The sequence below is a fragment of the Alligator mississippiensis genome, chromosome 1, assembly GCF_030867095.1.
Source record: "Alligator mississippiensis isolate rAllMis1 chromosome 1, rAllMis1, whole genome shotgun sequence".
Taxonomy (NCBI): Eukaryota; Metazoa; Chordata; order Crocodylia; family Alligatoridae; genus Alligator; species Alligator mississippiensis.
Window position 1 is genome coordinate 61,485,902 of NC_081824.1, and position 13,980 is coordinate 61,499,881.

The 13,980-nt window shown below is 39.7% G+C and overlaps 1 protein-coding gene across 4 annotated transcripts in view; it reads left to right on the top strand.

Moving 5' to 3' along the window:
• SMAP1 (small ArfGAP 1) overlaps window positions 1–13,980 on the top strand; it is a 277,699-nt gene that overhangs the window by 185,258 nt on the left and 78,461 nt on the right. For all 4 annotated transcript variants that reach the window (XM_059730922.1, XM_059730926.1, XM_014594456.3 and 1 more), the window contains one exon: window positions 1,909–2,036. In XM_059730922.1, coding sequence (XP_059586905.1) covers window positions 1,909–2,036 — 128 coding nt within the window. The remainder of the gene's footprint in view (window positions 1–1,908; window positions 2,037–13,980) is intronic.

Consider the following 13,980-nt stretch of genomic DNA (forward strand, 5'->3'; position numbering starts at 1 on the left):
TGAAGGGTATTTGTATCTGAAATCTTGTAAAGAAGAATTTTTCCAGCTATTTGAGTTGGTCTAATAAAAGAGATTGGATTTACTGTAAGAACCTTGTCTGCCTGTGTCCTTAGACCAACACATCTACAACCTATATCTCTGTCTCAAGACCTTCAGTCAGGAGTACAGATGTAAAGAGTATACTGGAACAGGGGTTATAATTCACAAATATAACTGCTGGAAATTGATACCGCTGCATTCATCAATGCTGCTGAACCAGGTGATGAATATTTGACTGCATCAAGTTGACATATACTACTATTCTTTCAGCACCACTACGGTAGCTGAGCCTCAGCTTTACTTCCAATCACAGACAATTCAGCACTGAAATGTTCTCTGGCACCAGCAACATCATCTTGAACCCCAGCACAGTCTCCCCACTACCTCCTGTGAAGCTGTTATCCATGGCACTAGCTTGCCCCCCATGTGCCCGCCCCCCGATGAGCAGCAGGAGCCACCAGACAACTGAATAAGTACCAGATGAGCTCGCCCTGCCCTGGCTGGGCAGCGATTGCCCCAGCCCAGCCCCACTTTTTCCCTCACTGTGGGGGGCCTTGATCTGCACCCGCACACCCCTTCCCTCCCCCATCCCCTTCCATCACACCAGACTTACCAGGTGCATACAGCTCTCCAAGTTGTTGGGCTGGTATTGGAAGTTGGACTGGTATTGGCCAATATGCCTCCTTAAAAATCAGCTATAGGTATTGGCCCCAAAAATCTCTATCAGTGCACCCCTAAATATTATATACCTGTCTAGAGTCCAGGAGTGTAGATTGCAAACTCTTTGTAGGGCAAATTCAATTGTTTTATTGCTGTCAATTCCTATGTACACCCATATCTTGTTCTCCATTTAAGTGCAGTTTCAGGACTCTGCTTAAGGCTGCTGTGCCCTTGCTGAGCTCAGTGTAAACACTTCTCATTTAAATGTGCAGTGCTCTTAGTGTTGTTGTATCAGGAGGTCTGCAGTGGACTAGCATTGCTCATTTTCAAGACTTCATAGCAGCCCCAATGTGCCTGTTAGACTCCATAAAAATGATGGGGAAATCACAGCTGTAAAACACTCGCATCATTTTCACAGCTTCAAATAGCAGCCCTTTGACAGTTGCTTCCCTTTTGCTTTTCCTGGGATAGTCGGAGTATAGCTAATTACAAAGCAGATAGTTACAGTTACAACAGCTATGCAGTTAAGGAGTAAAATTAATTTATTAAAGTAGAGAGTGGAAGGGAAAGAAGCTGTGCACATAAGTGTTTCTGCATTAACTCATAGGTAGATATTCAAAGTTTGTTACAATGCAAGCAATAGGCAAGAAATCAAGACAATATTATACAGTTAAGTGAGCTATACATTTATCTAGCATGCATATACATCAAGTATAGTATACTACTAAATAAAGTATTTCACTATGGTGGGAAAGAAAATTTAATATTTTTGCTTCACTTCAAGAATGTACAGTATTCTGACTAAATCTGGCACACTAAATAACTCAGTGTTTACAAACATTTTAACTTTTAAGGAGTTCAGATTAACATAATATCAAGTAACCCAATTTTTTTCTAGGTAGGTATGAGATTATAATTTAACAGGAAGTTAATTATCATGCTGGGAAGTGTTTGAATAAAATTTTGAAAAACATTACAGTACTATACAATGTGTTCTATTGAACAGGGTACATTAGTGTGCCACAGTTGTCAAACTACAGAGTTCTTTTGGAACATTTTTTTTTTTTTTTACAAACTCAGCTTTAATGTTTCTGAGGTGCTTTTAAAGTTTCTGGCAAAATCAAGTGCTGTTTTTAATACTTGACTGTTTAAAGTGATTTCCTTATTTATTAATTCTACTTTAAAACTTCAGTCCATTTTCTTTTTAAGATGGTCCACCTGAAGCACTTATTGCAAATGGAAGTGCCACTGCTATGACAACACTGAATGATGACTTGGATATCTTTGGCCCAATGATCTCCAATCCTCTGCCAGCAGCTGCTGGCACTTCTGCTCAGGTACATTTTAGAAATATGTATATGCACATTAACGTCTACCACAGTCTCATTTTATTGTATTTGTGAAACATGCCGGGTTAATATTCAGTGATTGCTATTGTCTGCCTTTTATAGATGTACATATAACAAGAAGAAAAGCTTCTCCACATGTTTTAAACCAGCTATGTGCAATGAAGAGAGCCTTGCCTTGCAGAGTTTAGTCTTTAACCTGAGTGTCAAAAGGGAGCCAGTTGTCTGTTTTTGTACTGTGGACATCTGTGCAATAAAAAGTAGTAAAAAAACACCATCTATTTATATGTAGCCACTCAGCTGCTGTTTTATTTCAGCAGCTTGTGCTCCCTCTAGAGCTATAGTGGATTTTATCTAGTGAGCTTGATGTGAAAATCCCTCTCTTTGCCAGTCTGCTAAACTACTTAATTTCCCCCATTTGGGGGGAAAAATGGATACAATTTAAGTGGATGTTTTTCTCTTGCTATTAAATTTAGTATGTTCAAGTTGCTGTTTAAGGTTACTTTTATTTTTAATAGGGTTTTGTAACATTTTTTTCTTTTTCTATAAATACATTATTTTGCAAAGTTTTTAACTCTGTCCTGAGACCGTTACTACATCAGCTGACATCAGGAAAAAGCAATCATCTGAAAGTGAGAGTGACTCATTGGAAGCAGAAGGTAGCAGGGGGAGAACAAAGGCACCTGCCGGTTCTGTGATGCATTGCTCTATCCTTTCATACCTCCCACCCCCTTGGAATTTAGAGAGGAATCACATGATTTAAGAAGCATCAAGGAATTGGGATACTGAGACCACATTCTATATTTATGTGGGGAACTTCTACCCCTCTTCAAAATGTTCAGTCATTTGACATACTGCCAAACATTTCCAAAGGAGAACCATTGAGAAGGGGAAAAGAGTCATTAGCGTTTAGCTCAGTGAACTTCAGTGAAATTCTGTGGAATGAAGGAAAAAGTACTTCTATAGGTGTTTCTTTCTGTTGCATATTGCAAGCTTGCTGCAAAAAATGGAAGCATGGATGTTTCTCTAAGATAAAATTTTAGTACTTATATAATTGGACTCACTGGATAATCAAAATATAAGGTTGTCTGTACTAATTCACTCTACAACAGTTGCTTTTCTTCACCCTATTTTTCCCAAGTTCCTTCTCAAAAGTCAAGTCAAGGAAACAACAGGATTCATTTGTTCATGTGTAGAAATCTCTTTTCCTTAAACAGAGGAAGGCCAGAAAATGTGCCATGTAGCATTTCTGCATCCTTTGTTGACAGGACCTTGGGCCTTTGTTGGATCCCCAGTATCCGCAGGAGACCACTGACAAGCGTGGATGGCAAAATGACTGCAACCTTCAGTAGAGTATCACTGAGGTGTGAATTAATTTTCTGGAGCTACTACAATTTCAGATGGTGTGAAAAAGCTGAGAAAAGCTACCTGGGTGTGATTCTGCCTTTTAAGGGCTTTTTTAACATAGATCAACAGACTGAAAACAGAATGGATTAGTTTAATTTATTAAGGATTATGACTGAAAACAACATGAAAAACATACAACCATAATACTAATAAATTTAAGCAAAATAACAGGAATACAAGTATAAGAAAATAGAACCAACCATTATAAAAACGTTATTAGTATAAATATAGTAGTAAATCATATCATAAATCTATAAAAATTCTGTACATAGATCCACAATTGACACACTAAAATCAGATAGTGTTAAAATTTATCAATCATATCAACAGTAAAGGATATTCAACTCTAATCACTTCAGCCTTACAAACAAAAAATTGCAACTGTTTGCTGGAAGAGCCAGATTAGTTTCTCTCTGTTTGTTTGAAAAGTATATCAATTTCTGCAAGACCAGTGATAAATTGCTTTTCCTTATGTTGTTATATAAAGAACATTCTAAAGCATAATGAATAGTGTCTTCCAAAACTCCTAGACAGGCTGGGCAACATCTTTTAGCCCATGGAATAGAAAGTCTACATCCAGCCAAAACAGCTGTAAGCATCTGTTTGCTCCTAAATCTAGTCAAAGAGGATTGCCATTTATTGTTGAAATCCAGCTGTAAATAACTTTCTCCCCACGAATCTAATTTCCAAAGAGTATATAAAGGGGCAATACAAGTAGCCATAGCCACTGCAAAATCATTCTGTCTGGCAATATCTCGTAACCTCTGAAAAACCCAAACTTTTTCTGTGGGGGAGAAAGATCTTTCATTGTTTTTGACAGTGGATTAAATTGCCAAGTGGACAGCCTTTTTAAATCAACTTTTTGTTTGTGCTTCAGTTTTATGTTCTGAAGATGGGTACATTCTTGTTGGTTGGTATAATCATAAAAAAAATGGAGGGCCTTACATGTAGAAACTTTATTCCCTAAATAATTTACTTTTGCCTACAGTTTGTGTCGAGTAGTTGCATTAGGATAGTAGCTGAAATTTAATTAAATCTACAAAGCCATGTAAACTAAGTAAAGTTTATTTTAATTACACAAACGAACCATAAATGTTTTGGAAACAAACTTTTCTTATCAAAATATGCTTCACATTTCCAACTGGTTTAGTGAGTAAAGGGGTTAGCTAGAGTCTGAATTCAACTAAATATTTCACAATAGCCTGGACATTTTTTGAATGTGAAACTGGAATGTGACTGGTACTTAAGAGGCTAAGATAACCCAGAATCTTGACAATAAATAGTACCCATAAATTACTTGGGCTGCTCTTCAAACATGAAGTGGTCGTTAATGAGTGTGTCTTTTTTTTCCACGATGGATGTGTAGTCATAAGTGTTCATAATTTGATAACTGAGCCAGTGAGAGCTTTGGTAGAGAGCATCTGTAAAATAAATGTTGGAGACCAGCAAGTTTGGCTTTGTGGAGGATCCTAACAAGATGCATAATTCTGTCTCTTGGAGCCCCAGGCCAGATCTCAGATCCCAGTCTCTTGCATTCTGTAGCTTAGCTCCTGGCTCCCTGCCAGGACTGGCTCTTATTTGACCTAGTGTGCCATAATTGTAAAGCATGGCCTCAAAGGTCATACATTTTACCCTTGGTTCATTCTTCATATATAAGGATCTATTTAAGGCACGCCAAGACAAAGGAAAAATCACAGGCCACTCAGGTTGTCTGTCACAATTTTCATGGGCTTGTCGTGGTGAGCTCCCAGCTGATTGGCCGGGGGGGCCCTGCCCCTTACCACTGAGTGCTGGTCCTCACACAGCCCTAACCCTTGCTGCTGATTGGCTGCCTTTTCACACAACCCTGCCCCTCATTGCTGATTGGCAGAGAAGGGTGGGGCCCCATGAAAGGCAGCCCTCTCAGACAATCAGTGGCTGAGGGAAGAGGGGCAACTGCCATCTTAGCTGTTCCCCTTTGTGCCAGTGGCTTCCCCCCCCCCCCCCCCCCATTGGGGAGTCAGCATTTTATTTTAGTAAGCGGGGGGCTTTCCAGCAATTCCATGCAAAATCACAGAAACTGCAGTTTTTCACAGTACTGGTAGAAATCACTGTTTTTTTGCAATGTTCACAAAAATCGGAAAACCACAATTTGAGTAGCTAAGCACATAGCCTGGAGCTCAAACAAACAATTTTATAGAACTTTCTGACTTAATTATATTTGTTTTTAGGTTAGGGATTTGCAGCGGGTATGATGCAGCACCCTGGGGTGCCTTGAGATGCTTTCAATCTCAAGGCACACAATGTTAGCACTGTTAGGTGTGCAAACAGGATTTATGAGATTAAACCCAGAAATTTGTAATAGGAATCCATAGTGTCAAAAACTTTCAGACTTGTTATGGTCTTTCTGAGTTCTTTGCAACAGAAATGTTACTCTATTTTTTCTGTAAAAATAAATATATAAATAAGTGAAACCTAAGACCTGGCACTTTTCCAAGGGGCGACTTCAGTCTAAAAAAGGCTGGGAAGCTGAGTTAAATGGTTATAGAGATTATAATTAAGTTGAAGTCTTCTTTCAGTTTACTGCAAAAATGTTTTCACTTTAAACATGTTTGTTTTTAAAAAGAAAGAAGATCATTTAGACAACAAAACAACACACTCCAATCTAAACATTAAAAAATTCATTTTTAATGAACCCTGGCTGAAAGACTGGGGTCAAAGAATAAGAAAATTTAGGCTGCATAAAAGATCCTTGTATGCCTCATTAGCTGCAAACATTGTACTCGATTCCTTACACTCATCAGCATGTTCCATGGTATCTGACATAGTTGTTTGCTGACATCTTTGTCTCCATTTGTGGAAGGTAGATGTATAATTAAATATCAGCCTTTGACCTGAAAATGTTAGGGCAGAAAACCAATAAGGGAATAAATTAGAAAATCTCTTGCAGAAGTAGCTTTCATATGTATGCTGTCTACAAGGTGAAATTCCATCAGTGATGTTTGTTCACTCAAAATGTAGTGATTTTAATTTTTGCAAAGTAAGCTGCATCTGTGTCACTGCTATGGTATTTTACCTGCTAATCATTTTATCTATAGCATTAGTATCTGCATTAGTTCAACTTAACTTTTTAGCAGCTAGGGTATATATTCCTACACTTTACTACTTCACTGTTCTTCTAGATGTCGTGTGTCTTTACTTGTAACGTACACTGGGATGCCTGCAGAAATTCTGGAGTTGATGCCAAATCTATGAACTCAATTCTTCTGGTATCTATTAACTTTGCCAGGAGCATTTTTGAATCATTGTTAGGTTGCATACAGTGCTGAGCAGCATGGTGACAACAGTCATTAATACAAGTGATGCACTTCTAGTTGTGCAGGTCAATGGATTTGGCTGCAGTTTCCTAAATTGTTGATGGCATGAAAATATGGCTAATTAAGAACCATATTAAGAGCAGCAAGAGAATTAAACTGTACAGTTACTTCTGCAGAAATGTTTAGCTGGAGCACCTTTACAAACTGGAACAGTGCTTATCTTACCAATTAGCAGTGACTCATTGAGGAAGATGTAGTGATATAGAATCTAGGCTGTGCCAGTGCCCAAAAAGCAGATTTGTGATTGTTTCTGAAATCAGATTCTAGGAGCAGTTAATTTGTCATGTGTTGCGGAAATTCTGTAGACTGTATTTGGTTATCCCAAAGTAATTTGAAGGTGCAAACACTGTTCTGGACTGAAAATTTCCAACAAGTACTCTTAGAAGGCAGGATTCTGGACTGAAATTTTCTATAATCATTTTATTCACCAAGGGCTTCTGCCATCAATAGACATAGAGAACACCTTTCCAAATATAACTAGAGCATCATCACAAGTGTGTATGTGTATGCTTATTGGAAGAAACACCATAATCATGCTTAAGAATGCTTATCAGAGTACTAATTGGCTTTCAGGACCAAGAAATTAGCATTCACCCATTAATAAACATCTCTAGCTCATTAGAGTTTTCTGAAACGAGGGTGGGGGAGGTAACCTTCAGAGCCCAGAAGACAACTAACCTTCCTGTAAGAACCACAATTTATTAAAACCATGGAGAGAAGCTATCCTACATGGGATTTGCAGCAAGAGAGAGTAACTGGATACAGTCACAGATAAAGTTTTCATTTCCTATCTGAGAGAATAATTGGCTTCATTCACCAGTTTTAATTTGTACCCCATGCAGTCTGTAAGCTTCTTAGTGCAGCTCCAAGACACAGTAATGTTGTTGATCTGGAAAAAGAGGTAAACCATAAGCATCTGGAAGGATGAAGGTGAGAACCTTGTGTTTGGAGTTGGTAGAACACGGTGAGTGGGGCATTTGGTTGGTTGGTTTTCTCTCTTTGGGTCATATAGTTGGGTCATAGGCTCAATCCAGAACACTAGGAAATACAAATTTAATTTTTTTGGTCTCAATAAGCAGAGTCTGGCTATGATCTTTGGGTTTGAAGCAGTTGTGTGACTGCTTAATCAGTCCATGTTGTTGAGAGGCTCAAGCTGAGCAGGAAGGTATAAACACAAAAGTCAGCTATTTTTGTGATAAGTTCAGCAAACAGAAAAATTTTGAAGGGGCTTGTTTATAAAAGTACAGGTTGGATGTGATGGAAGAAAAGATTCTTGGATTGGAAGGACATCTGCAGCCACTAATGGAACATGAGAAAAGCTGAGGAGTTCTTAAGGTTTGGCATTTTATAACTACCAGATGCAGGAAGAAGATTATTGGTAGAGAAGTAGATAAAGTTGGGCAGTCTGGCAGAAGAGGGCTAGGAAGAATCCTGTGCAGATTAAAAATCATTTTCACAGTAGAAAACTGTAGACTGTTTCTTAGCTGGTTGATTGGAACTCAGAACTGTGTAAGATGCTTCTGGAAGGCTGCTCTGCCCAATTTATAAGAAGCTCCAGCATGTCTTCAAAGAAATTAACTATCCAAGGGAGACAAATGTTCCTTCCTGGAGATTCTGTAATAATAAATATGGAAAAACTGTACTTCAAGGAGCAGGTGGGATACAGAGTACAGTGCTGGATTTTGGTATAGACACAACATACTGTTATCTGGAAGCCGATAGACAAGGATTCCCCTGGTGATTGCATGTATCAACACTAATAATGATGCTGTGTTCCAGGATATCGTGAAGATAATAAAAGTCTAGTAGGACCTCAGAAGGATGTTGAAGGTGTGAAATATGTCCAAGTGACTTTTCTCATAGAGTCCTTTTGTCATACTAGTGAAGGAAGACTGAAAGCAAAATATTCTGGAAATGCACTGCTGGCTGAATAAATAGTGTAGGGTTGAGGGTTTGGTTCTGTGGAACATTGGTCTACCATCTGCGTGTGGAGCCTTTACATGGCTTCCATCTCAGTAGAAGGAACCAGTTGTCTTAGGAGTGGGCTGACTAGAATGTCACGCACACCTTGTAGCAAAACAGAAAGGTGAAAAGATGAAACTACTGAACACTTCTTGAGCACATCATGAAGTTGAGAACAAGCTAGCTAGAACACCAAAGGATATGATGAGAATGTATGTGTTGCTTGTCAGTCGGTGCCAGAAGCCTGGGAAATGAGAGGAGTTGTAATTGCCCACTTATAAGCATAAATTTCAAGTAGTTGGGCTTCCTGAAACCCGGCTATGATGGTTTGCATGATTTTAAACATTAAAATAAATTGTTTAATTTCTGTAGGAAGAAATTGTGAAGCAAAAAGGGGAAGGAAATATCACTGGCAGAAATGGCGTTACTTGTTTCCTTTTAACTGACAGCTCTGAAGAAAGTGACTTTTTTTTTCAGTGATCAGGGATCAATATATTAATAGATAAGCAGAATATTACCCCATTTGTTCAACTGGTTTCTTTCCAAAAAAAAATCACACTGGAGAAGAGAACAACCAGCTTAATCATCTGCTTATGACTGGGGGGGGCAGCGGGAAGGAAAGAACTTTATCATGGGGCACTTTCAGAATATCACTTTCAGATTGTGTTGTTAGTGTTAAAACATCCTTGTTTTTCTTAAGTAACCTTAAAAAAGTATAACATCTAACATGGGCAGAAACCGTCAAACCTTGTCTTGACAATAAAGAGGAATTCATGTTAGAACTTCAAAAATTAAGTGGTAGTTGAGACGCAGGTGATTGAGTTGCCTGAAGTCACCCCTGCCCCACGCACAGATCTGGTGGGGTGCATGTTCCCCCCTGCCCCCCAGGGTGTGCACACCATGGCGGGGATCTAGCCTCCCCCCAAGTCTGTGGGGGGGGGGGGAGTGGTGCAGGAGGCTTTGCTCCGCTGTAGCAGCCTCTTCCCTCCTACCTGGGTCCCTGGACCCGTAGCCCTGGCAGGTGGGGGCCCCCTCCAGCAGGGCAGGGGCTGTGAGTGGGGGGGTGAGGGGCACCAGCAAGGCTGTGGAGTGGGGTGACAGGCACAAGTAGGGCCAGGGGGCTGTGGGAGTGGGGAGTGAGGGGCATCAGCAGGCCGGGGGGGGGTGGACTTTGATTTGAATCATGGATTTGGGGGGTTTTATCAGAGAATTTGTGATTTTTTTTTTTTATTATCAGGGAAAACTAGGATCCCTGGCGGTGATATAGATGCATAGATTCCCCTGTATTTTAATTTCCCAAAGCTGAAAACAATTATCGGTTACATCAGTTGAGAGAGAGGCTCTAACTGCCTTACCTTAGAGCCTCAGAAAAATGCAAGTGTTAATGAGAATTTACTTTTAGATTTTACGACATAACCAAAGAAGGCACAACCTTACAATTGAGAGAGAAGGGTATACTGTTTAAGGAACCAAACTAATACTGGGGGGAGGGGGTGGAAAAGAGGGTAAGTTGTTACTAACAGGTATAAATCAAAAGCTAATAATGGTAGGAAATAGATAAGGAAAGCAAAAGGAGACTAGTAAAATTCTATGGAAACAAATCAAGAAAAATAAGGAATTTTAAATATATTTCTGGTGTAAAATCAATACTAACAATGGAAATTGTAGTATTATAAGCAATAATGGAGAAAACGTCGAAGCATTCATTAAATATTTCTGTTCTATATTTGGAAAATAACTAGATGCTGATGATGATGGTGATGAAATATTTTCCACTCCAACAGTAGGCAAAGAGAATGTTAAACAGCAGCTACTAAAGGTAGATATATGGACTTGCCAATTCTAAAAATAACTTGCCTCAAGAAATTTAAATGAGTTGGATGAAAAGCTCTCTGGACTTCTAACATTAATTTCTTTCAGTAAGCCATGGAATTGTAAGAGCTTCTAGATGACTGGAAGAATACTAATATTGAAAAAAAGTAAGAAAAGACAACCTAGCTAATTATAGTTCTATTAGCTTGACATTGATCTGACATAAAATAATGGAATGGCTGACGCAGGACTTGATTAATCAGGAATTAAATGAGGGAAATGTAATTAATACCATTCAACATGAACTTATGGAAAACAGATCATGTCAAATTCACTTAATCTTCTTTTTGAGAGTACAAATTTGGTTGATAGCAGTAATGGTGTTGATATAATAGACTTCTGTAAGGCATTTGACTTGGTATCACACACTTTGATTAAGCAAGGACAAGATTGAACTGAATTAAAAACTGTAGGTTTCAAGCTTTGATTTGAATGGATTAAAATAGGCAGCAAGCATGACCTGCATTCTTTGCGTACATCTACCTTACCAAGATAGTCTTACAAGTGATCTGCATTATTTATTCTGCTAAATGGAATACTAAACATGAGATTTCCATCTAGTGTATGATTTTACTAGAAACATATATGGATCAGTTCTTGACCCTGTATTTAACATTTTTTATCAGTGATTTGGAAGACAAGATGAATAGTCACAGATTTAAAGTTTGTAGATGAGCCAGAGACTGGGAGACTGAAGAGGACAGTCCACATTTTAATATAGCCCAAAATTAAGATATTCTTAGAAAATAAGAATGCAGGCCACGCTTTCAGGATGAGTTGGAGGGGAAACTAGTGAATTCTAAAAGGAACTTAGGGAGATGGTGCATAATCAGCCAAACACTGAGTGCAGTGATGTGGACAAAAAGGCAATTGGCTGTGTAAACAGGAATTGAAAGGAGGGGTCATGGGACAATCCAAGCCCAGCGGCAGGAGAGCCACCTGTCCATACCCCTAGATGAGCTACTGGACTTGGACTGAGCCACAACCAGGGCTGCTGTTCCCTGCTGCCCTGCTTCCCCCCCCCCCCGTGACCTGGTGTGGCAGGGAGCAGAGAAGCTGTGCAGGGGTCTCCACTGCTTGCTCACCCTGCATTGCCCTGGTGATGTGCCTCCTGCACATGGGGCTGCACTGAGGGCAGTGTTGCAGGGCTGTGCCCCTCAAACCAGCAACAGGCACAGGAGGCACATCACCGGGGTGAGCAGCGGCGGGCAAGAAGATCCCCGCACAGCTTCTCTGCTCAGCAGGGAACAGTGGTGAGTGAGCCTGCTGTTCCCTGCCACACCACCACGTGCACCTTCAGCAGGGCTGGGTGCTACCTCTGGCTGGGAGAGTGAGGGCTGGGGAGGCATGAGTAGGGCCAGGGGCTGGGCTGGCTGTGCGGCCATGGAAAACCGTGGTTACACAATATTAACTGTGAATACTCAAAACCATGGTTGACAAGGAAAACCTGTACTGTTCTGTGTTATGGGGCTAGCAAACTATAAGTTTAGGTAGGGCAACTTTTTCCAAAGGTCCTGAATGATTGAGGAGCTTAAGTCCCACTTTCAAAAGCATCATAAACATTCATGAAAGCACATTGCAGAGTCCAAGCATCATTAATTTGCATTGTGGTTTCATAAATGCTTTAGTTTAGGCACTTTGGGAAATGTTGCCTCAAATACTTTTCCCTCGGAAGGACTGAACTCTGTTTTTAAATGTAGTCCAGACTGAGTGCTAGCAAAGGTCCAGACAAGAAAAGAAGTTTTGACATCTGAGAATTTTCTTTCTAGAGAAGCGCTTGTTGGCATCACTTGTTTCTTTGAAGTATGTGCAGAGATCATTTTATATAGCACCAGTTTTGGAAAAGAGAGATTCTATGTTGTAATACTGTTCAATATATAAGATTTAATAATAAATTTGTTTGGGTAATGCAGGGGTGCTCAACCCCCAGCCTATGGGTCATGGTGGTATGTCATTTGGCCCATAAGTAGGCCATGGCTTTGCGCCCTAGATCAGGTGGAGGACCTGAATCCTGATGTAGGGGTGTGTAGGGCTGGTATGGGGTATCCAGGGCCCAGGCTAGCCCATGGACCAACCCCCCCCCCCCCCCCCCCAATTCATTTTGTTCTCAGGACCCGAACTTTTGGCATTACCAGTATGGTGCATAAATTAAAGATCATCTACATTTTTCAGATGCAGTTTTAAAATAATGTGAAACCATAAACAATTAAGTATCAGAGTTAAGAAGAGGAATAAATTAATCTGAACTGTAATTTAAATGTTCTGCCAACATAAGCTGAATCTTTCCTGTGCTGTCAAACATTGCCTAGAGTTGGAACTGAGGTTTTTACCATCCCTGTCTATATAAATACCACTGTCCAAATTCATTTACTTTCATTTTTATTTCCAAATACAGTGTGGTTATTTCTTTTAATGATAGAAAAAAATGGGTTGCTATCTTGATTCATGCTTTGGTGACTTTAGTCCATAAAAAATTTAAGAAACATTTCTAGCATCTGAGGTTATGCAGCTTATCAGGCAGTGGCTACTGAAGCATTTTGTCTGTGGATTTGTTTGGGTGCAAGTGTGCATAAGACAATAAATAAATTGATACTTTTTGGGTATGTTGGAAGATGTATTTTGAGAATTTGAGCATGAAACAGTGTATCTAGCAAAATAGTGAAATCCAATAAACTTGATAAGCTGTCTTGGATTTCTTTGTGCATGATGGTTTAACTGATCTGAGAAATAATCAAACAGCTAACAAAAATATTTTTCACAAAGAAATTGTAATATGCCTTTGGTGAGCAAGACTGTTTGAATATGAATGCTTTTTTAAAGGTGTGGACATGTAATGATTACCTTGGTGTAAACAAGAAGTGGACACAACATATACTCATGTTGATGTAACTTATTTGAATCTGGTGTAGAACTACCCTAGGACAGCAGTTGGCAACCTTTTAAAGCTGTGGGCCAGATTGCCTGCTTCTGATCCATGTTGTGTCAAGCACTGGGACCCAGTACCTTTTCCTTGCGGTGGTATGAGGACAGTTATGCCTGCCATTGAATGCCACTGAAGCCCCATGTCCACGAGCTGGATCAAATGGCTTCATGGGCTATAGGTTGCTCACCCTGCCCTAGGAGAAACCAGTGCTGAAATTTACATGTGGGTTGAAATTTTGCTAGTATAAATGTTGTGTGTCTCTATTTGATCCCAGGATAGAGGTTTGCTTTAGACAGACCAGATATTACTGTAAGAAGCTACAGAGTACCATACTGGGTCAGACCAGTGGTCCATCTAGCTTAGTCCTATCTCTGACGGTGGCAGAAGTAAATGCTTTAGAATTACAGCATTGAAC